Source organism: Anastrepha obliqua, chromosome 3, assembly GCF_027943255.1.
Source record: "Anastrepha obliqua isolate idAnaObli1 chromosome 3, idAnaObli1_1.0, whole genome shotgun sequence".
NCBI classification, from domain to species: Eukaryota; Metazoa; Arthropoda; class Insecta; order Diptera; family Tephritidae; genus Anastrepha; species Anastrepha obliqua.
Genome location: NC_072894.1, coordinates 99,440,991 through 99,466,574, shown reverse-complemented (window position 1 = coordinate 99,466,574; position 25,584 = coordinate 99,440,991). Strand labels below are relative to the sequence as shown.

General features: G+C 35.3%; 1 protein-coding gene across 1 annotated transcript; it reads right to left on the bottom strand.

Moving 5' to 3' along the window:
• Positions 1 to 1,534: 1,534 nt before the first annotated feature.
• Positions 1,535 to 19,693, bottom strand: LOC129242134 (uncharacterized). Its single transcript, XM_054878693.1, has 2 exons — positions 18,981 to 19,693; positions 1,535 to 1,764 (listed from the first exon to the last, which is right to left on the bottom strand). Exons 1-2 carry the CDS (start codon positions 19,297 to 19,299, stop codon positions 1,535 to 1,537), a joined length of 549 nt encoding a protein of 182 aa, XP_054734668.1. The 5' UTR covers positions 19,300 to 19,693.
• Positions 19,694 to 25,584: the final 5,891 nt, after the last annotated feature.

Here is a 25,584-nt window from a genome sequence, read left to right as displayed (position 1 = left end):
TTCACTCATAACATCGTTAATAATATTACATGTGTTAAATGCATGTAAAAGCACTGGGGCGAGTCAGCCTCTCAGCAGCTTAAAATCGCCCAACACACCAGCCACACTAGCTCCTAAACTTCCTTAGTCTTCATAGCGATAATTTTCCACTTTTCCGCTGTTTCATCTTAACTGCTTTCAGCTTCGCCATTATTTCATTTTTCTGCTGTTCTATGTTTAATTCAATTTCCTTAATTACGTTGCCATTTCGCAACTCTAACATTCACCGCAAAATCATTTTTCCATTAAAAGCCATTAAATTTATGAGCGCCACAAAATTCAATAACAAAGGCAAAAAGGTAAGATAAAAATTTTTAAATTGCAAAAATTTCAACGCTCATTGACTTACACAAACGTCATCGCTCGTTTGACGCATCGCTTGACATCAAATGATAAGTGTATTTGCATACTTGAATTGGCACACAAAGCGCAAGTCACTTTGCGAGTGCTCAACGTTAGACTTATTTATATTTACTTGTTTTTCCACCATGTACACACTTTTTTCAAGAAGTGTGCGCATAGTACCCAAACTCTTTGACTCAAAGCGAATTTGGTCGAACGCAACATAGCCCAACAGTATTTGCTGTCAGCAAGCTTTCACCCAGCTGAAGTCAAATAGGATAGTCAAATGTAGGGAGGATAGTCAAGGATTTAGGTTGGCGTACTGCCCAAGGCTGTCGAAGAGAGAAGCACCCAGTGACCTTAATTGTCTAACAGTCAAACACGAGTATTTACAGAGAAATTAGTCAACAGCATCCTTCTCTTAACACTAGAAAGACCAAAGCCGTCAATTTGACGGCATCACGATTTCATTCTTAAATATTTTGCAAAATATGTTTTTGTTCATTTTCATATTTTATTACTTTTCCTAATTTGTTATTGTTTGTTCAAATAACTATAGAAAACTTTTAGTATATATGTGGTTTATGAAATTCCCTTAGAAATACCTAATAAGACCGTATACCGTCAATTTGACGGTAGCGATTATAGTAGAAAACAATGCTTTCTACGGACTAAGTATCCGTTTAATTTCAAATTTTAATTCTGTGTAATTTGTTATTGCCTTGCTTGTTTACATTAAACTTAGTCGTTGTTAAGCAGACTGACAGAAATTGTGGTTGCATTCAATGCAAACCGACAAAATTGAGCGCAAGAAAGAGAGCAAAACAGGTGTTCAATTGGAATCGGAGAAATGGGAAGAAGAGAGTAAAAAACTAAAAAATGAGAAAAACGCATTCCGTAGTCGTTGGTGTTTTTTAGTGGGCAGTCGTGATTTCGTATTTGAATTCTGTGTAAGTTCTTATTGCTTGGCTTCTTTTCCATACACTGTAAACGTTGGTATATTTTAGTGGGTTATAAAAATACATCGCTGTCTCACTACTTCCCAAATACAACAAGAACTGTCGCGATTGTGTGATACACAAGAAGATGTATCAGGTGATGAGAGTTTTGACGATTTATCAATGAATCTCTCTGAAAACCTTGATGCAGAATTTCAGCCGGAGCAGGTCACTTCTTCATCAGACGACTCCGAAGCAGATGTCCCTGATACAGGTAATACTTTTACTGTAAATTTGCGCAGAGGTCGAGGGGTTTCTCGTAGATCAATTAGTAGCGGACGAATAGGGCGCGGTGGACGTTCATCTAGAACAACTTCGGGGGCAGAAGCCGGTATACTACGGATAGCAAGTGACGGCACAGAATGGACTTGTATTTCGCCGAACGCTTTTGAAGTAGGACGTTGCAGTCAGCAAAATATACTTAGAGAAATCTCAGGACCTACTCCATACGCCAAGCGATATATTGGAAATAACAAACCAATTTCTACTTGATTTAGCAGCTATAAACTCATGGATTCTGTACCGAAAAGTTACGGGAATAAATATTTCTCGGCATGATTTTATCTTACAATTAGTGAACGATCTACGTGCAGAGTATTTGAAAAATAGAACTACTTCAGCTACGACTCAAAGGCAAGAAAGTAATTTTGAAACAAGTGAACAATCTACTACAAACAATGAGAGGCGGCAATGTCAAGTCAATCATAATTGTAAAAAAAATAGAACGTGTGAAAACTGCACAATATGTAAAAAATATGTTTGTGGTAAATGTATAAAAGATTAAAAAAAAATATTATATGTTACAAATGTTACTCGACTTAGGTGATATCCTTAATTTTTAAATACTAATAAATATAAAATTTTAAATATTTTTGTTTAATTTCAAAGCGAAATATACAATAATTTCATGTACATTCTGATTGAATCTCTAATACCGTCAAATTGACGGCTGCGGTCTTTGAAGGTATAGTTAGATACGCGACCCTTCTAGTGTTAAAGGTCCCTACAGCGTCTGCAATGAAGGTTAAATGGTAAACCTAACTTTTTCGCATTTGAGCCGATCATCCAATTGCCGGTAATACAGAGTTCGCACATTTATTGACGTGGAGTCGCCAGGACTTTGTGAGTCCGCCGCCTATTGTACTGCGTCCACAAAGTTGAAGGAATGGAGCTTCATCTTTTGTTTCCTGCGCAATAAGTTGGAAAATGTCTCTTTAGCAACAGTCAAGGGGTGCCATTGGCCGGGCAGGAGGTCTCTGGCATATCCAGAGACTACAATAGTATTTCTTTTTTGTTCGTCGAATAACGTATTTATAGGTATACGTAATTGCCTACTCATTTACTACGAAGTAGCACCTGTTAACAGTAGCTTTAAAGGCTGATATTGTACCTTTGACTAGTACCCGTAATGAAAGCTGCTAAGCAAAGAAAGTAGCCCGCTACTTCAAAATTATAACTAACTATTGTTCTGTTTTTGGTTTTCGAAACCCAACATGCATCTAATCTTGCGTAAATTCAGTTGGATCGAACGGTCGAAGAAACAGAAATACGGCCAAAAGATATTCCAAGTTGTTAAGGACAATGTCTCAAAATGTATCTGAGCGAGTCAACAAATATTCTGGGTAAACATATGATACTGAGTCACTTTGAAGTCTCGATCAAGATCAAACTACTCGGAGACGTCCTCTACCTATCCTTTTGTTCGTAAAAATTGTTCTTGAGGACTCGCTGTAATTCAATTTCTTCTTCGGGCGTAATACATAAAGAACAATAAATGCGATCTCGAGTGATATTTTGTCAAATAGTGTTCTCAAAGAATAGGATTGGGAATTAAAAAGCGATGGGACTCGCAGCTGCATATGCGAACCATGGCTGCAAGCTGATCGGAGTCGATTTTGGGCTCCCACTAGGATTACGTACAAAGTGCTGGAAGCTTGTCTTAGTTCAATCACAAGTCGAATTATTTCCCTGTTTTTCAAACCGAAGACAGTCAAGATCAGCCCAAAGCCTATATATAAATCAATCCATTTTAGCCTAAAGAAACATTCAGCCCTAGGATGTGTTTATGCGCAGCATCGCGGCTGAAAGTAAGCAAATATCTATAGCAAATTTATTTAAATAAGAGAACTTCCTGGCCAACAAATGACGAACCTTTGAAACCTCGGCCTTGGCCGTAGATTAAAATCACTGCACATCTTGGTGGACCACCATATTATTGGTGTATGATATTTTGAAGCCATCAGCCAGCTCGGTGTCATAAAAAATATCGACCCAAACTGATTTTAGTTTTAAAAGTACTGGATTGGAAAGAGCAGATCGCTGCCAAAGACATCCATGACAGGTAAAGATAACAAACAAATAAAAGGAGTCTTATTGCAAGACTGTTTTGTCTTTTATTAAGTTCATCAGAGTAACCAGTTCTGTCGGGATCCGTAAACCGATGATGCTTTGTTGAATACACTGAAGTTACCTAGGGGCAGGATTATATCAAAGTATCAAATTATGGCGGCCGCCGTAGCCGAATGGGGTGGTGCGTGATTACCATTCGGAATTCACAGAGAGAACGTTGGTTCGAATCTCGGTGAAAGCAAAATTAATAAAACATTTTTCTAATAGCGGTCGCCCCTCGGCAGTCAATGGCAAACCTCCGAGTGTATTTCTGCCATGAAAAAGTTCCTCATAAAAATATCTGCCGTTCGGAGTCGGCTTGAAACTGTAGGTTCCTCCATTTATGGAACAACATCAAGACGCAAACCACAAATAGGAGGAGGAGCTTGACCAAACACGCAAAAAGGGTGTACGCGCCAACTATATATATATCAAATTATGGAATGTTAAACACTTTATAGACCTACAAATTCGATATGTCCAACCACATAAGTCGACGTCTTCAAACGTTTGTCAACAAGTGCCTCGCAATTATATTCCGTATCTATTGGCAAAGAACAATCTCCATATATTGACCTTCTTCTACTCACTAAAAGCTGCCCAATTAATTGCGAAATAAAAAAATTAAAATGGATACTGTTTTGTAGAGAAGACGGAAGCGAAAATGGCTCTTCAATGGACGTCGACCCAGAGGTCGCCCACGTCAAACTTGGGTGCGCAAAAGCTCCCACGAAAGTCCTTCCACCGCCGTCTGGATCCAAATCAGACACATAGTAGCTAACAGAAATCATTGGAATTCGGACCAGGAACGATAAAATATGCATTATGGTGTTTTTCTTAAATAGGGTTTTATTTTCAATCGAGAATGTCATCTACAAAAAAAATTGATGATGCACGTAGTATTTCAGTTCAAAATCTATTGCTGCACCCGCCACACACAAAACGAATTAATAAGTGAGGAAAGAATAGCAGACGTTAACAAACCACGACATCAGACATCTCAATGCGCTATGGGCCAAAAAATCGAACTCACTACTAGGCTGGATAGTAGAAAATATCTTTCCTGGGCATAAGAATCAGCCTGCTTGGAGTCTGAGCATGCTTCTTATGGGACAGCTCAGCAGAGGCATGTCACAGTTATCTCAATAAAATACGCAAAATGAATCCTCCTTAACTAGTTTTCGAATCACTTTTTCACTAAATAAAACAAACATTTTTTTTTTTTTGATGATGGATATCTTCATTTTGACCTCCATTGTTTGTCTGTTTATATGCGGCAGCTGTTTAACTCAAAAGCGTTAAATTAGAAAAAATTTTAAATTTTCCGATATCGTGATTAATTTTGCGCCACCTTGTATGTCTTTTCATTATTTCAATTAAAAATTTAAAGCCAAATACTTCACTATTCACGAACGTGATTCATAAGTGACTTGCACACTTCAAAGCTACTAATTCCTAAACAATTTGTTGACAACAGCGTACGTGCCTTCATTTTCGATGCAATTAAATAACTTACAAAGCATTTCAAACTTGTTGTCTGCAAAGTTTTCTAAACACACATACAATGGAAATACAATTTTTAAAGAGACACTTGAGTATGGATGGATACCCAGCAATGGAAATTTTAGTAAGCACAGTGAAGCTTTTATTTCAATTACTAGTCGCTAGGCAACACCACCTACCTGTGCCTGCTTTCTCTCCGTTTAAAAGCGAATAGGCATCAAACTAAGTATTTAATGGGAAAAATACTTCGCACAAATTCTCGTTAAGAGATCGTCATTTCGAGTTCATCGATTGCGAGTAAGAGAAAATACCAATGTTGAATGTGCCTCAAATGTTTGGGTTGAAAGCAAAGCAGGTTTAACTAAAATAAATTTGATATTTGAATTTTACGGTTTGCTAATTTGTTGGCGCCATCAGTCATTTCAAATTCCTCATTTGGTTCTAGCAGATACATGTAAAGGTTAACGTGTTTTTTTGCTATTTTCTATTTTTTGCTATCGAAAAAAGTAAATCAAGGACTTCGTATTTTTTGCCCATAATACCCCATCTACAGTATGAGAGGCAATGGAAACTTGATGAGACAGTAGTTCACCCTCAGTTACTAGTGTGTAAAATAATCATATGAATAGACCATCTTTTCTGGAAGACACATTCGTTTAAATACAAGCAGTTGAAACTAAATAGCAAAAAATAAAATAAGATCTGTCACTAAGTCTCACTGCCTCAAAATAATTGTCCACGGAATATATAATATAAATACTTGTTCGAAGGAGCTTAATAAAGTAATAAGATTTGTCCAAGTCTGAAAAATACCCTTTCGTTTTTGCGATCACCTTCTCGTTTGAACAAAATATTTTTCCCGCCAGCCATTTCTTCAAATTGGGGAATAAATAGTACTCCCAGATATCTGCTTCTGCCACGTCTGCAGAATAGGGCTGATGGGTAATGAGTTATGTAGAACCCCTATTCCATTAATTTTCTGACCACAATTGCTGAAGCGTTAGCTGGTGCGTTGTCGTGATGGAAAAGGCAGATAACTCGATTTCCCCGATTCAAAAGAAATATACTGAGCTTACTGAAACTTCGCATGTGTTCTTCCAAGAGATGCTGCTAACTAAACATATCCACAAATCGCGCCAGTAGTGCCATCTCTCTGACTTTTCCCAGACTTCACTGTCCCACGTCAATATACGCACCAAAAATTTTAATATGGAGACGGTTTTTGTGTCATGGCTCCCAAAAATGTTAAACGAAGAATACAAGCACAAGACAGTTCGCATTTCAAGAGCGATTATTGCAGAGTTTCATGATGATACGAAAACTTTTTGTCCCCAATTTGTAATCGTACATGAAACCTTTAATCCTCATATGAAACAATAGTCTGCTGCCAGGAAGAGTCCATCATTGTAGGAAAGATTGCTAATAGCGTCTGTGTTTTTCAAGGCCGATGATTGGTTATTTATGAAAGAGGACTAATATTTCAGGCTAATGGAACTAATTCCTGTAGTTGTATGACCCTTTATATGTTGATGCAATATGTGCAAATTTAGAGAAGCTCACAAATTATAATAATTTGACATTTTTTTTTCTATTTTTTTTTTTTTTGTTTTACTGCCGAGGTTGACTGTTTTCTTCCATGTACGTGAAAAATGTCAAGCACTCGTCAGAAGGAAAAAATGTACTAAGCAGCTAGCGAAAAATTGCCAGAAATCAACGCAATTTGTGAGTCACTTCAAGTTTTCGCTTTGAAATGAATAAATAAAATGAAGTCTTTGTACTTCCATGCAGCTTTCAAAAGGAAAATGATTTTATGAGAACTTTTTTGTACCAAAAATATACCTGGGAACTATCCCTTGCTTAACATGAAGCTCAGAAACTTCTTCACATCGCATTAAGAGCCAACTATTGGCTATTCTCTCTACCAACTGAAAAATGACTGGGAACTCATTAGTTAGAAATAACTCGATTTCTCTCTATGCTAGTCATCAGGAGCTTAAGCTTCGTCCACAATCCTCTGTAAACTTCCAGCTCCTAACTCGTAGCTTTAACAGGTCGCTTATGACTTGGTCTAGCCAGGTTAATCTTGCACATCCTCGGGCCCGGGGTTAGTGAATTTATTGTTAAAAAGGATTTTTGAGGGGGGATCTCCTCCATGCGCACAGTGTGTCCTACCCATCGAAGCCTTTGGGATTTAATGTGTTTAACGACATCCCCGGCGTACATTCAGCAACTCAATCTCGTAGCGTATTCGGAATGTTCAATCGTTTCAGCATATGGGACTATGCACATAAATTTTCATAGTCAACCGTGAACATTAATACAAATTCACATATATCGTAGATATGGGTAAAAAATGTGCGAAAAAACTTTCCGCACTTCTATTCCCCCTCCTCGTATATCTACTTATGTATGTATGTAGGTAAGTACTTGAAGTTAGGTGGAAATAATACTGTAATTGAAAGTTGTCTCTGTAAACGTCTGCTGATTGTACAGATGTCGTGCTGACGATATCCAAACTTATTACGAAAGTTTTCTGACAAGTGACAATTCGCTGGTAATTGTGAACAGTTCGTGTGTTAGTTTATTTAATTGCATTATAAAGTGTGGCAGTAATTATAGCAGTTTAAGGTATTGTTTAATAGGAAAAGTCTTGCCGATAACCTCCTCAGTGCAATTCTATACACTCGTAATTTCATAACAGCGAAGTATGTATTCTCAGTCAATTATGCTAGTACGAATTATGTTGGTGCAGTAAGAAGTGCATTCCAGAAAATATATTTGATTAACAAATTTAAATTGTTTTTATTATTATTAGGGTCTACCGTACAAACAGAATGAGAATTAGAATTGCCCTTCTCTGCCTGTGCATTTGGATATCTCTTGTTTTTGAGCTAATATGAATTTTCCAAATAAATCGAGCGATAGAGTTTATTGAGTCGATAACTGTGTTCACCTGCAGATCTGTGCATATGTCGTCGTTAGAAACAAACCACGCCGGAGCCCCTTATTTTCAAAGCGTTGTATTAACTCAACATTGCTTTTCGCTGGGCATCCCCACATCTGGACGCCATTGGTCAATACTGGTTTAAGAATCTGATTCTAAATTTTTTTATTAAGAGTTTTTTTTCAACACTCCGTTTTGAGGTGTAAGGTTTCTCAGAACTTCAGCTGTTATAAGGCTAAACCTTCAGCTTAGAGATTTGAGAAATTATTACTAAAAACGTAAATGGTACAATTTCATAGGATTCTTGCACAACAGGAGGCTGTTATGGAGGCTACCAATTATTTCATGGGGCTGAAGTATCTCTTCAAAGTCTTGAGCGAAAACTTCAGACTTTTCAATATTGCCCAAACTTAAGAGTTATTTGTTTTTTTAATTGGAGAATTGTGGATGAATGGGGAATAATTGGATTTCTTATCAGCTGAAAGTCGTTGTAACTTTTTGTTGAGCATATTTCTTTCATGTTCTTGTAATTTGTCTTTGAGCAGCTTAGTTAATTTGTTAGCTCAGTTTTTATTGATGGGAATTTTGTTGTTAGTCATTTTTTCCTTGGAGTTCGGCACACAGCGAACATATGTACATACAAACAGCAAAATTATCTTTTTGATTTTTTGCAATTTCAATAGTAATATAAAATAATTCAGCAATTTAATTAATGTAGAGTGATACTAAATATTTCAAAGTTTTATAGCAAAAACACAGTACGCAAATCGATTGAGTATTTTTTTTTGTTGCAATTCGAATATTACTTTTCTGATTTTTTATTACATTTGTGCTCATATACATCTCAATTTTATAAATTAATGTAATTGATATCAAGAGGATCCTTCCTAAAAAGATTAGCTTTAATATAAAAAAAAACCTGTTTAAATTGGAACTTTCTGTGCATAGTTATTAGCGAACATACAAATTCCAGGAAAGTTAATTTTCGCTTACTCGAGCTTGGCACGATACGAACATACACCCAGGGTGCACCATCTTTTATGTCGATATGTAAACGCTGAATAACTTTGTCATTTGCCGACCGATCGACCTCAACATACATGTTTTCGATACGTCAATTCAGTACAATTTCAACAATGGATCGCTTTACACCGAAAGAATGCGCTGAAATAGTGACGCTATACGTCGAAAATAGAAGATCTATCTAACTCAACGCGCATATCGCAAAAAGTATGACGGCAAACAGGCATCTTCTGGCAATACTAACTATTCGTCGTTTAGTGTCGACCTTTTTTGAGCACGAGACAGTAGGATCTCGTCAACATGCCGATCATCAACGACCAAGACGTTCCAATGAACTTGTTGAAGCAGTGAGGGAGAGCGTTGCCCAGGAGCCGAAAGTGTCATATCGTTGTCACGCTCAGCATTTTGGCGTCAGTGAAACCACAAAGTTGCGCATTTTAAAGGACGATTTAAATTTGTTTCCGTATAAAGTGCCACTGACACAAAGAATATTGCCGACAGACCATTCACGTCGCTTGGAATACGGCCAAACAGTCGCTCGAATGGTTGATACTGAACCCAATTTTGGAAGCAAATTTTAATGATTGACGAGGCACATTTCAACCTCTCTGGCAGCGTGAATAAACAAAATTGTCGCATTTGGGGAACTGAGAGTCCACACGAGATCCATGAAATGCCATTGCATGACCGGAAAGTAACTGTTTGGGCCGGCATTTGCGCTAAAACCATCATTGGGCCATATTTATACCGAGAAAACGAAACGGTCGATGGAAACCGATATCAATAGATGTGACTCATTATGTCTGCCCGCAAATGCGTGAGAAAGGTTTAGACACTGCGAATGCAACAATTGAATTTCTGCAACGAAAATTAACGTGTCAAAAAGAGACGACATCGACTGACCCCCCACATCACCTGAGTTAACCCCCTCGGACTTCTTTTTGTGAGGTTATCTGAAAAGTAAGGTTTACGCGAACAAGCCGCAGACTATTGACCAGCTTAAGGCAAACATTCATGGCGAAATCGACGTTATAAAACCCGAAATGTTTGACAAGGTGATGAATAATGCAGAAAAAATATCGCAGATTGCTAATAAATAAATTGTAAATAACCAAACCAAATAAAAATACCTCACTTATACAAATCAGTTTTTTTTTTCAAAGTTATTCAATGTTTTCATACCGACATAAAAGACGACGCACCCTGTATAAACAGCATTTTTTTAATTTCTTTAATATTATAATGTAATATTATATTTTTTAAACTTTAGTTTGGAATAGGGAGTTTTATAGCAAAAAGAAGTACGCAAATCGATTGAGTAATTTTTGATTTTTGCAGTTCGAAAATTTAATACATTTATGCGGTTTATGTCAAAAAAGCTATGCAGACACGAGTGGCTTCCATATACAAAAAACCCATATATATTTGGGATTTTGTTTAATGCCATTAGATTTATTACATGCATAGACACGTAGAAAATATTTGAATATAAAATAGAAAAACGTTCCTTGGCTATACTTAGCATTCCTTAAAACGTCTTTACAACAAAAACAAGATAATATGAAGAAGAAGAGTTTACGCTAATTAGTCGGTCAATGCTTGCGTTTGGCGCATGCGTACTTTTTCTATGGCTGCGTCAGCCAGGAATTATACGTCACCTTATGTACTATACGCTGCTGTAGATAATGCACCTGCTTTTGGTTACAAATATTGGATGGTCGTAAACAACAATTATCGAACTCCAGATATTGAAATAGTGCAGGGTCCTTCAAGATCAATTTGCTTTCTCAACTTCGAATTAAATAAGGGAGAATGGGGAGTTGTGAGACGGGTTTTGTTTTTGGACCCGTATTACTCAAAATCTTAATATTCTGCATATGTCAACGATGGAATCTTTAGTCAATGAATACTGGAAGCTATTGGTATGGCCTATTTAACAAAACTACAATTTTCCTTAAAATTAAAATTGTATATAATAATATAAAATATAATACAAAATACCAAAATGTGGGGAGTTGTGAGACACCATGGCTTAAATCAATAAAAATGACTTATTTTATTTGTTAGTTCTTTACTAAGATGAAAAATAAAAAAGAAAAGACAATTGTTATAAAAAAGTGTATAAAAAATGCAATGCCATCAATCTGATGATTCGCAGTGAGAACATGTATAATAACCAGTTCGTAAATTGGCACACTTTAGGTGCACAGCTCGATCGCATACATTGCAATGAATGGAGTTGTTTCTGCTTAACTTTTTCGGCATAGCACCTTTGCAGATGATATATATACAAACAATGCATGAATATAGCGAGATACTTATGAAAGATGCGTTAAAACGTCGAAAAAAACGATGTCTCACAACTCCTCACATTTGCTGTCTTACAACTCCCCAAATCGTTTTTTTATAAATGGCCGCGTAGTCATAAACACAGCGAACGTTCATGCCCAAGTTTTTTTTTTTTTTTTGATTTATTTTACATTGCGACTAGTTACAAAGAAAAAATTTTATTAACTAACGAGCAATTTGTTTAGAATTTAGAAAATAAGGTATATACAACAGTTAACGCTAAGGTGTGGTTAGTACATTAAGTCTTTGGGCTTTCTGCGTTTCAGTCTTCTTCTCCAATTAGCTGGATTAGCGAGAATAATGGCCTCCGTATTGACGTGGTTTTTTAACCTTTCATCATGGGCTTTTGCTAGCTTTTTTATCGTGTCTACCACCGAGTCAATATTTAGGTCGCGTTCAAGATCGGAGCTACGGATATACCACGGAGCACCGACTGCACATTTAATAATTTTGTTTTGGAGCCTTTGTATAGATTGAATGTTACTTTGGCTGGAGCAACCCCATAACTGTGCGCCGTAGGACCATACAGGCTTCAGAATTTGTTTGTATATAATCATTTTATTATTGGTGGATAGTGCTGATTCCTTTCCCATAAGCCAATACATATTTCTGTATTTTAATTCCATTTCTTCTTTCTTTTTCTTTACATGGGCTTTCCATCTTAGCTTGGCGTCTAAAGTCATGCCCAGATACTTTGCAGTATTTGAGTATGGAACCTGTCTACCATTTAAATATATTGGAACATATTTAATTTTGTTTTGGGTGAAATTTATATGCACAGACTTGCTTTCATTTAATTTAATATGCCATTTATTGGTCCAGTCATATATTTCATTTATGGCTAATTGTAATTGTGATGTCGATGTGTTTTCCGTGTTTCCTATCGAAAGAATAGCTGTATCGTCGGCAAAAGTAGCTGTTACGCAGTTTGAATTGCATGGCAGATCGCATGTAAAGAGCAAATACAATAAAGGGCCAAGTACGCTTCCCTGGGGCACCCCTGCTTTGATTGGTTTGAGACATGAATATGAATCTTCTTGTTTTACTCTGTAATATATCTGTGTATATATTGACATTTGCAATTTGCTATAACAACTGATCCAATGTATCGCAAAACAATTGATGAAAAAAACTTACCGAGACATTCCAAAACACAGTAACTGGAGAGACGCGTCGAATGCGTGTAAATATGACCAATGCTAGCTGAAAAGTGAGATCGCATCGAGAACACTTGTTGACACTTAAAATCGAATGTAAACAAATGAATAATGCCGAAAGGTAACAATGTCTCACAACTCCCTGTGTCTCACAACTCCCCATTTTCCCCTACATATTCGAAGTGAGAACACAATTTTTTTTAATGGCGTATATGTGCAGAGCAACACACCCTATGTTCCGCTACGAATACAAGAAAATGATGAGGATATGTGCAGATACTCAGCCTACAATTTATAAATAATAGTTGGAAAATAAGTAGAAAAATGTTACCGGCATGCATGCTTTCAGATTTTGATTTTTTGCAAAATATTTTAACGATATTTAAGCATAATTGAGGATATACGTAGGTCGAAAATTATATTATATTTCAAAGCTTGAATTTTTTCGGGCCTGTTCACATGTACTCTGTCTGTAAGATTGGTCTATACAAAATACTCCCATGGCGTTAAAGCAGGCAATCTTGGCGGCCAAGCTGATGTAGAATAACGTGAAAATTTCCTTAGCAAAAAAGTGAATGTTTGGGTAATCTTCTTGAATTCAATTTAATTTAAATTTATTCAGTCTATGTTTCTCACAGACTAGGTAACAAAAGGCCACTGATATTAAAAACAATTAAATAATAGTGATAAAATAGTGATCTGTCCACTTCTTAGCTGAAAAGGTTGTCCACAGCCCATAATTGGGGAAAATACAACTGTAATCGATAATATTTAAAAAAGCTAATAAGCAAAAACTGATACCAATATAATTTCCCACAAAAAAAATGTATAATAGTGACAAAATTATGAAAAGTGTGAAATCTCGAAGCTACATACCATTAATATCTATACTACAAACATTAGAAAAAATCAAACTTGGCTAACATATCTGGATATCACAATTTATTGAGGAGAATTAATCGAATGACATGAAAAGACCACAATTAACGACCGCAGATATCAAAATGTCATCAAAGGACCACAAGACGAGCTTGCCTACCGAATTTTTCAATGCCTTGAAATTATGGTAATTTTATGGACTCATGGACAAAGGAACTGGCGGAACTCATGCGGCGTTTTTTGGATGAAATTAATGGATTTCCGACCTTTGTTTGTATTTGTACCAACTGAACCTCGTAAAGATCAAAAAGCAAATTTTGTGTAAGGTTCTGTTGGTACAAATATAGACAAAATTCGCCATAGTTTTGAGTGCAGATGAGGAAAACTGCTTGTGAACGCCATCCATTTGAGAAATTTTAGTATTCATGAATGTTTTCCCTTGCAGCAGCAGGCGTTTTCATATGTTGTTGATTAAAATTTTTCAGTTAACTTTCTTATTCCGTGGATTATTAATAATATAAATTATTAATACAAATAAATTAGTATTACTATCGCACTCATGGCTAATGAATAAAAAAAATTGGCAAAAAAAGAAAACGCTATAATTGCTATGCAAGATGCACGAAATTATCTAAAGTACGTCATCAAAGAGCCCAACGCTTCGGAAGACATATGTCGTTGGAGTGGCGGCCGTGGCGAAACCCTGAACTATGTTTTGGCTGGATGTCCTCTGTTAACAAACTCTTCTTAACGTAAACGGTACAATACCGTGGCAAAAATTATACACCTCCGACTCGCTCAAATTAACTATTTTCACCGTGAGAAGAGACCCTATTACCGATATGTTCCAGAACCACTGCATTAGAGCAACAACGTGCTTCCCTATTATGACAAAACAACCCTTATGAGTACCACAAGAACTCACAATAGACCTGACACTTTTGTAGTAAATAAAAATGAGCACACCGCGTTTGTCATAGACATACTTGCCATTACAAAATTCACGACCCTCCTATCCTCGAGGGAAGAGTGAGAGCGGGACGTGGTAAGACAGGGCGAGTCCATCCATGTATACACAGATGAGGGCAGGGTGGGCGGAGGTGTATATTCCGAGCATCTGGGAATCTTCTTCAGTTTTCTTCTTCCCGACTACTGTAGTGTCTTTCAGGCTGAACTGATGGCAATAGTGAAAGCTGTGATACTGGTACAGTGTGATGCAATACCTGGAGATGGTATCTACATTTTCACTGGTAGCCAGGCGGCGATTAAATCTCTCACAAGACAGTTGACAACCTCCAAGGTAGCCATGAAATGCCGCGCATCTCTTAACGAGATGCCTGAGTCATTTCACCTAATGATAGCATGGATCCTGGCCATTGTGACATTGAGAGTAACTGCAGAGGAGATGAACTAGCGAAAACCGGTACCAAATTGACAAATGAGTACATAGCCAATGATATAGGCATACCCTAGCAAACATGTAAACTACGTATCCTTGAAGAAATTGTAAAAATAGCGAATAAAAGATGGCGGAATGAAGCCACTTGCAAAGTCGCCCGACAGCTATGGCCGACACTCAATGCTAAACGCACGGAACTTCTACTAAGAAGAGATAAGCACAGTCTTAACACACTGATTTCAGTTATTACGGAGCACTGCCTAATTCGGCACGCCCAGAGAATGTGTGAGCAAACACATGACTTCTGCAGAAGTTGTTTAGATGAGGAAGAGAAAGAGTGTCACTGTCCTGCTCTATCCAGACGTAGACTCGCCATTTTGGGTCGACAATCCTTTAATAAATTGGAAGATCTCGGCCCTGACGAAATTAAGGATCTTACAAAATTTTTGAAAAGTACACATTGATTTTAGGAGGGGTAAGGGCTGGTGCTTGACTACCATTCGGAATTCACAGAGAGAACGTAGGTTCAAATCTCGGTGAAACACCACAATTAAGAAAAACATTTTTCATCATCAAGACGCACACCACAAATAGGAGGAGGAGCTCGGCCAAACAGCCAAAAATGGTGCCAATTATATATGTATAAGGGCTAGTTTCCCACGCGGCATTACAATGAGTCATGAGCCTGAGTGTGTCGCACAGTGAACAACCGCTTCAACCTAACCTAACCTAACCTTGCCATAGAAATTGGCGTTCCATTAAAAACAAATTCATAAAACGTACATAGTGAAAAGCAGCAAAGACTACCATTTGAGGATTGTCATCACGCCGCAGTGGAAACTTGGAAAGGTGTTCATTTAAACACTTATCACATCGGCTTACGGACTGGTTCACTTAAATCTGGCGGAAAATCTCAAGAACCTCAATTTGGGGAAGCACTTTATACAATATATTCAAAAAGTGGCTCATATGATAAAGAATTTCTTTCAGTAAATTAGTACACCGAAATACATATTTGTCGTTACAATATTTATACTTAGTTGTTTTATTATAAAAAAAACTCACGATAGTATAAGAATTTATAAAAACAGTGGAACAGTGGCTTGCAGAAAACCTTCCACCAAGTTGTGTAAGTGCCTCCCAAAGAATGGGGTGTTTGAACAAAAAAAAAATTAATAATCCATCCTGGATTATAATTTTTGAACAATTGAAAAGAACTACAATTTGGCAAAACATTTTTTTACAAATTTATAATAATTTAATTTTTAATTAAAAAAAAAACACTATTTTATTTTTTGTGTTAGAGTTCTAGAGTGAAATCGAACTCACTTCAGTAAATTTCAAAGTCCCTACTTAACTTCTATCAAGCGACAGCTGTAAAAACTACACTCTGCTAAAAAAGAAACTCGAGCTTGCAGGACCTTCTGCTACTGAAATGAGAAAGAAAAAGTAGAAATTGTTTGTACGCACACTATTAGTCATCGTGCATGCAGCTATGACGTAATTTTTGCTTATCCTTTTATCTTTTAGTAACACAGCTATTCCGCTTCATACACCCACACAAATTACGTAGGCACGTCGATCCACACAACACTCAACTTACCATGACGTAACTATATTGTATGTATATTACACAGTCACGTTTAACGCATATTTAGTTTCTTATATCAAATATTCACGAATGTATATATTTTTTGTGTACCTTCTTTCGTCATAAGTTAAGACTAAAATTAGAGAAATGTATTATAAAATAAATAAATAATTGGCGCGTACACTTCTGTTAGGTGTTTGGCCGAGCTCCTCCTCCTATTTGTGGTGTGCGTCTTGATGTTGTTCCACAAATGGAGGGACCTACAGTTTCAAGTCGATTCCGAACGGCAGATATTTTTATGAGGAGCTTTTTCATGGCAGAAATACACTCGGAGGTTTGCCATTGCCTGCCGAGGGGCGACCGCTATTAGAAAAATGTTTTTATTAATTTTGCTTTCACCGAGATTCGAACTAACGACCTCTCTGTGAATTCCGAATGGTAATCACGCACCAACCCATTCGGCTACGGCGGCCGCCAATGTATTATAGTGACCACAAAATATACGTGAACTATAAATATTAATTTTATTTTCTACCCCAAGTGCGCCTAAAATAGAAAAAGTATGCATATAAAAATACAAAATATTCATTATTTTGCCTATTAGCTTAGGTAGCTGAGGTTTTTGCTTTTGCTTAATTTCGCCTATATCTGGTGAAACAACTCCCACCTGTATGCTAAGGCTGCTTATCCATTATTGTTATTATATTTATGGAGTACTATATAATTCGCAGAGGCTAATGAACGGCACTTCGTAGGCTTAAATTGAACATAATTTTTTTATAGTCAGGTAAATTTAGTTCAATTTTTTTTTTTACAGCACGAACCACACAAAAATCTAAGTACACCCAACCACAAACTCTAATTGCTTACGCGTTTGACGGCTTGATTTCGTCAACTGGCATTTTTATGCGTCCAGTTCCGTGATTTGCATTACACACACCAGTGAAATATGTATTTACATGTATATGTATTAGGCCGGGTCGATTTGTGGGGAGGCAAAAAAATCGCCCATTGCTCTGTGAAAATCATATTCTAGGGATCAACATAAGAAACTTTGCCGAAGGAACCATACCTCTAAAACGAATTCTGATATCCCCCAATTTGGGTCGAACTTTTAGTGCCTTTGTGGGGAGGCAAAAAAATCGCCCATTGCTCTGTGAAAATCATATTCTAGGGATCAAAATAAGAAACTTTTTACCGAAGGAACCATACCTCTAAAACGAATTCTGATGTTCCCTAATTTGGGTCGAACTTTTTAGTTTCTTTTCTCATGTAAAGGCCAAAAATGGTGATATTTTGAAATGATTGTATGGGGAACCCCCCAGGGGAGTTCCAGGGGGTGTGCCACTGGCATGGGTGGATCGGCCGCCCAGGTTAGTGGGGGTCGGTCATACATTTGGACTCGATTGGAGCACTCTAAATGGGTCAAAGTGGGATTTTTTGTGGGGACATCAGAATTCGTTTTAGAGGTATGGTTCCTTCGGCAAAGTTTCTTATTTTGATCCCTAGAATACGATTTTCATAGAGCAATGAGCGATTTTTAAATCGACCCGCCCTAATATGTATACATGTAGCTGTACTCTTTACTATTACTCTACCATTACCATTCACTCATTAAACACGCACTTGAATATTTTAAAATTCTCATACAGTACGCGAAAAACATAGCACTTCAATATTTTGACAAATTTCGACTATTTATTTAATTTTTATTTAAATTTTTTTTTACACACATCGACTTTCTATAATAAATACGATAATATATCAAGTTTCAACTTTGTACAAGATTAATAAAAATTCGATAAATTTTCATTAAAATTTCTAATTTTATAATAAAAAGATTAAAAAAAAATTGGTTACGCAGTTTTATGGCCCATGTATAATAAAAAACAAATTTAAAGTGTCTCAAAGTTCTCATTGTTTTTTAATATTTTTTCCATTGTCAGTGTCTTATATGGAAACTGTGCAACACCGCCAAGAAAAAGAATCATAAAAAATCAACGAGATTTTCTAATAGCAAACTTCAAACTTTCACTTTACTTAAATTTAATAGGCTATAAACTGCGCACTCAATTTTGTGTTTTTAATTAAAAAATCTTACAATTTTCATGAAAATTTGCCCAATTTTGCAATTTCTTATATAAGGTTTGCGATTTGGATTTATATGGAGCTTAGTTAGACAATGGGCCAATAGAAATATGATATAAAAATATAAAAAAAAATAATATTAAAAATAAAATAATATCGAAAATTAAAAAATAGAAAAATAGTAAAAATTGTTCCAAATGTTGAGCAGCTATAATTTTTTCGTAGGATGTAATATATATAATATATTAATATATATGTATGACTACTACGTAAGACTCACTTCTTTCGGTCTTTGACATGCTCATCGAACGTTCCGTTTTACGCCAATGCCGGTACCACGTTTTCGATTGGAAGAACTGCAATAGACTGGAAGTGGTGCTGCGCCCGCTACCGCTGCTTTGCTGCAGCTGTTGCTGCTGCAGTTTGCTTGTTGTTGTGGTTGTCGTTTTTGATGCCGATGTGGTTTTCGTGTAGACGGTCATAGTCTCCATACGTTTGGCGACACGTTCAATTTCTGATGACCGGCACGATGAGGTATCCTCTAGCGAGGAGCTGCGTCGTTTCGCGCCACGACCCAAACACACACAACTACGCAGCATTGTGTTGGCTAGTATGTGTGTGGTTGTGGGTGTGTGTGCGTAGACGGTGTATAAGAGTGCCTTTGCTTAGTTGTTTTTTGTATTTATTTTTATTTTTCACTATTTTCTGTTGTTTTTTTTTTTTTCTTTTTTTGTTTTGTTTTGGTTGGTCAAAAGGAATGTTTGATTTCTATTTGGCATTCAAGTTAATTCGTGCATGAGTATGTGTATTTTTTTATACACCGTTTCTTTTCTATACAAGCGTTGTTGGCTCTCTCAATTTATTTATTTTGCAATTTTCTTTGATTTTGTTTCTTCATCGTCGCGACTTTTTTGGTTTCTCTACGAATAATTCACACGGCTATGCCGTTCTTAAGCATTTTGAGTGACATTTTGTTGGCAGAGCGGGTGAGAGAGAGAGAGGTGTTTGGGGTGCATTACTAGAAAGTTGGATGCGCTTGCGGTATGCTAAACCTAACCGCGGGCAATTAGCCAAGCGTAACTGTGTTGGCGAGTCATTCATTCGCGCGTGAGCGCTTTTCACTTAAATTCTCATTCATTCATTTGTTTATAATTTGGTTTTCGATGTGCATCTACATATTTTTTGCTTGTTATATATTTTTCGCCTCAGTAGACTTTTCACACCAACGCGGTTATAGTCATTCAATTGTATTTGCAGTTGAATAAGCTTTTTTGGCTTCTTCAATTTTTGTTTATATCAATTTTTTATGATTTTCTGGTTATTAAAACTTAATGTAATAGGAAGTATCCTTTTTTATGCGAGGAGTATGATGAACTTGGTGAAATTAGTGAAGCTTTATAAAAAATTTATATATTTTTTAACTTTCTGAGTTTCCCAAACTCAATAAAAAAGAAGCTTTAAAATTAAAACTATTTTTATATTAAATGGGTAAATATTATTAAGAATAATAATCAATTTTTTTGTTAAAATTCTATATTCTTTTCTATGCGATAAAACCCATAAAATACATATATTTTTTTAAGCTCTTAACTTAAGAATTAAAAAAATGTCGGTTTTTTTTATTTTTAGGGTCCTACTTGTGATTTTTTATGCGAATTATCATTTTTATTTTTATAAAAAATTACAATTTTTAAGCTTTTCACTTTTCAAAAGTCAATAAAAATTCAGCTTTAAAATTAAAATTATTTTTACTTTAGTTGAGTAATTATTATTAGAAATGAATATATATATACACATAGATATATATATATATATATATATATATATATATATATATATATATATATATATATTTGATATTTCTATAACCTTTTCTTATCTCAAATTCAATAAAAATTCAGTTTTTAAACTAAAATTATTTTTATTTATTTTTGAGATTAGAATTAGCCCTTTTGGTGCAGGGAAAAAAATTATTTTTTTTACCTTTCTTAGTTTCTGAAATTAAACGAATATTCAGTTGTCACACTAAAATAATTTATCTATTTCTTAAGCCTCTAATTATCATTTTTGATGAATTGAACAAGAATCGTCTAAAAAAAATTTTTTTATATATATTTTTTATTTTTGTTTTATTTTTTTAGCTTTTTATTCTCTCGAATTCAATAAAGCTCAGCTTTGAAACCAACCAAATTTGTATATTTCTTTATGACCCAAAGTATTCTTTTTATGCAGGAATAGGTGTTAGCCATTTACTGGGATAACTGAAGGCTTATAAGAAAGAAATATTTTTTAATATTTTTGAGTTCCTCAAATTCAATGCAAATTCAGTTTTAAAACCTAGATTAATCTCATATATTGTATTTTTGAGAATGAAATTATTTTTTTCATAAGAACAATGGGATGAATTTATCGAGGTTGCTGAAGATTCCCAAAAATAAACTAAATTTTAAGCTTTTCATTCTTTCGAATTCAATAAAGTTTCAGTTTTTAAACTAATAATATTTTTATGCACGAATACGATGAAGTTATCAAAATTACTGAAACTCCATAAAAATTATAAATTTTTTTATTTATTTTAGTTTCGCGAATTATGGTAAAGAAAAATTCAGCTTTAGTATTAAAATATTTTGAAAATTTTTCAAAGGTCCGCATTATCTTTTTTTATGCGAAGAGTGTCTTGTGAATTTTTAAAAATTATTGAAACTTTATAAATAATGATTATTTTAAACTTTTTAAGTTTCTCGTGTTCAATGAAAATGCATTTTTGAAACTAAAATTTTTTTATATTTTTTGGAAGGTATTTTGTAGGGAATTTGATGGATTTACCCAGACAACTAAATGCTAATATGAAATATAAAATAAAAAATTATATACAAAAATTTATTTATTTATTATTTATCTTATGAATTTACAAAAATTATTGAAGCTTTATAAAAAAATGATTTACTTTTAACTTTTTCTGCTTCTCGAGTTCAATAAAAATGTATCTTTGAAACAAAAATTGTTATATTTTTTGCAAAGTATTTCGTACGCTTTTTGAGTTTCTCGAATTAAAAAAAGGCAGCTTTGAAACTAGAAATATCTTTACATTCTTTTAAAGCCCGAATTATACTTTTTCATACCAGGAATACCTATGATGAGGTTGTCAGAAGCTTAAGGGAAACTTTATAACTAAATCATTATTTTTTAAACTTTTTGTCAATATTTTTTAAAGGTCCGCATTATCCTTTTTATGTGAGGAATATTAATAATTATTTATTAATTTATAAAAATTATTCAAGCTTTATAAAAAATATTTCTTTTTAACTTTCTTTCTTCTTTTTTAATTTTCTTTTCAAAATCCAGCTTTGAAACAAAAATTATTTTTCTGTTTTTAAGGCATGAATTATCTTTTTTTCACGCTATGAATATTATGAATGATTGATGTTTAAATAATTGTACTAAAAAAAATTTTTATTGAATCTGAGAGAGTTAGGTCCCAATACGAATCTCAGCATATTAATATTTAACTTTGGTATTGGCATGGATAATCCACTTATATGTGAAAGAAAAAAAGAAAATGCCGGGAATTTAAAATAGGTTTCTTCATATATTTTTTTATTATCAAATTTGTCTAATATTCAAACCTTTACCATTAATTCTGTACGATTATATACAAAGTAAGGTTTTCTTTTGCTCTAAGGCTCAGATCTGATTGCTGAATGGCCGGTAACTTTAAATAATAACTTAAATTAAGTTAGTATCGTGTAAACAGTTACACACCGTTAACTAGCCCCATTAACAGGCAAACGCAAAGGGGCTTGCAGCTGAAGATGTTTTCTAATATATTGGAAAATCATTTATTTTATTATTTTTTGCTGCATAAAAAACGCAAAATACTTCACCTAAATAATTGAAAGCTGCATATATTTGGAGAAATTTGAATATATAAAAATGTTACTTTATATTCATTTATGTATACTTGAAAATATATTCATTAGGTCATACATTTATGCCAAGGCATATATGCAAGAATACTATAGAATGTGTAAAGTGGCACAAAATTAGTCGTCCAATTTTTTTTTTTTAATAACTTTGTTAATGGTTATCGCAAATGGTGTTTTGGGTTGTGAGACAATATATAAAAAAAAAATATTTTGGGTCATGGGAATCTTTATTTTTGACTTTTACGTGTTTGTTTGTACATTGCAGGCGTCTAATTCACAAATGTTAAATATGAGTGACGTATGATGCTATTTGCGAAAATTATAAATCTACCGATATGGTGATTAATTTTGCGCCTCCTAGTATAGAAGATAACATACGGAAAAAATAAACAGAAATATTTATTTATTGCCTAAACAAATTTAATAAATAAAACTTGCTGAAAATCAACAGCCTAAACGCAGAAAACAAATAAAATTTAATTAAAGCAGCCGCTCTTCATTTTCATACGCTTTAAGGCTATGAAAAATAAATAAAAAGCAGAAGTATCCTCTGCCACTATAAAAATTTCATTTCTGCGCTGCAATAAAATTCATTGCACTCAATCATCTACAGCTTCATTTTTTTTTTTTTTTTGTGAGAATATTATTCAATGATTTTTTCCAAATTATTTTATATCTGCAATTTCAATTCTGCCACGGTCTTATGGCTTTCGGCCCAGCTCGCACAGAGTTCAATTGACGTTCTAACAAAAACAAAAGTTAACCACTATTTCGTGTAATCTTTTAGCTTTTTTGCCACCAAATTGGTTGTTTATGCGAGTATATTATAAAATTGTTATTTTAAGTCCAACCACCGACAAGCAAATGCACGAATATTTATTCACCATTCAGTATTTCCTGTTGCAAAAAGCTTTTTATGCAGCGTAAGCTGATTTAGTTTTCTTTTTATTATTTTTATCAATGAAAATTTTTTTTTTTTGAGCACTGAGCAATTATTTTGCGATTTTCCTTGTAATCATTTACTTTGCGGCATTTAACTCACCAACACTCTGACGATACTGCGAAAAGCGCACATTTATTTCATATCTGAAAGAGAAGAAAAATCATTTTATATCAAAAATATGAAAATTGTGAAAGAATATATTTTAGTTATTTAGCCATGGACACATTAATACGTTGCGTAAGTAAATAACAAATGCAGTAAAAGAAAATAATCCCACTTAAGCGCATGTGAAAAGGCTTATTAACTTACTGAAGCACATTTTTTCAACCATCACTCAGGCACTACGAGCCACATAATGCACGAGATGTTGATGAAAGAATTCTAGTTTTTCAAGCGTTAAGTGAATTGAGGTGGGCTTTAAAAGTTTTAAGTTAGTTTTGAATGTGAGCAAAGGCAAGTGCGTTTTTCTGTTTGTTTACATACAAACCACAACTGTTTTCAATTAAAATTTAACTGAGCCAATAACTTGTACTTTCGGAATACAATATATAGTATGTGTCAGAAGAAATTTCACGATATATTTCGTTCTGCTTTTTGCTGCATAACAGTCCCACTCAAGTGCTTCGACGCCAGTGCTAACTCAGGTTTTATGCACGCATTCGAAAGGGCCGAAAGTAATTAAAAAATTAAAAACTTTTGTTGTGGTATAAGGTGTACAAAAAAGCACGGCTTGAAACGAGTGACGACAAAAAAGCAGGATAAAGTGATCGTCCAACATTTTAAGCGGGCCCCTTCTTTGTGACTACACCAAGCACGATCAGTTCTTGCTAAAAGAAAAAAAAGGGAAAAGATGTGAGTATCAACACAATCGAACATCGACTGAAGGAGGCGAACATATCCTACCGTCCCACATCATCAAAACTACTGCTCTCAGAAAAACACATTGAGAAACAACAAGACAAGAAAAAGGCGTCACAGTATTGGACGGGCCTTCCCAGTCACCAGACGCCAATCCCATTGAAAATGTGTGGGGAATTATGAAATTGCATCTAGCCGGGGGGCTAGTCCTTGATTTAAAGCAACTCGTGCGTCAAGTTCGCAAACTCTAGTCCTGTTTATCAACGAGCTACGCAGAAAAGCTGGTTCAAAGCAAGAAGAAAATGCCAGGATATACTCCAACGATGGAGACTACACGGCTATTTAAGTAAATGCGACTCGTAGTTTTGTACATACTTTTATATAAAAAGAATTTTAAATATATATCTTTTATACTTCATGAATAATCGCGGTTCCTTTTTTCTGACACAGACTGTATCTATACATACATATAATATATATTTATCTGGATCTGTCTACTTGGATGGTTCCATGTGTAGAAGTCCACGCAAGTGGGGAAAGTTACTGATCGCCATTCACTTGGGAGTGGCCAGGACGATTCTTCTACATATGGTTCAAGCATCTCACAACGTCCGGGATTAGCCCACGTATCCTCTGGTTAGCTTCCGAACACCCGTTCGGGAGTGAGCTAAAGTGAGAAGGCGAAGCATCCCAGCATAGCTGGTTGTGCGCTGGGTTTGGGACCCGCCACTTAAAAAGCCCCCCCAATGGAAACAGCAACAAAGCCTCGGATGAGAACTCCCAACACTGATGACGACCCCTGCAAACGAAATAAGGAATACGATTTGAGGGCATGCACCTGGAATGTCCGGTCCCTTAATGGGGAAGGTGCCTCTGCCCGGCTGGTTGATGTCCTCGTGAGAGTAAAGGCTGACATCACTGCCATCCAAGAGATGCGATGGACGGGGCAAGGTAAGAAAAACATAGGACCTTGCGACGTCTACTACAGCTGCCATGTAAAGGAGCGCAAATTCGGTGTCGGATTTGTTGTGGGAGAGAGACTTCGTCGCCAAGTACTGTCGTTCACTCCGGTGGACGAGCGTCTCGCAACAATCCGCATCAAAGCGCGATTTTTTAACATCTCGCTAATTTGCGCCCACGCCCCGACGGAAGAGAAG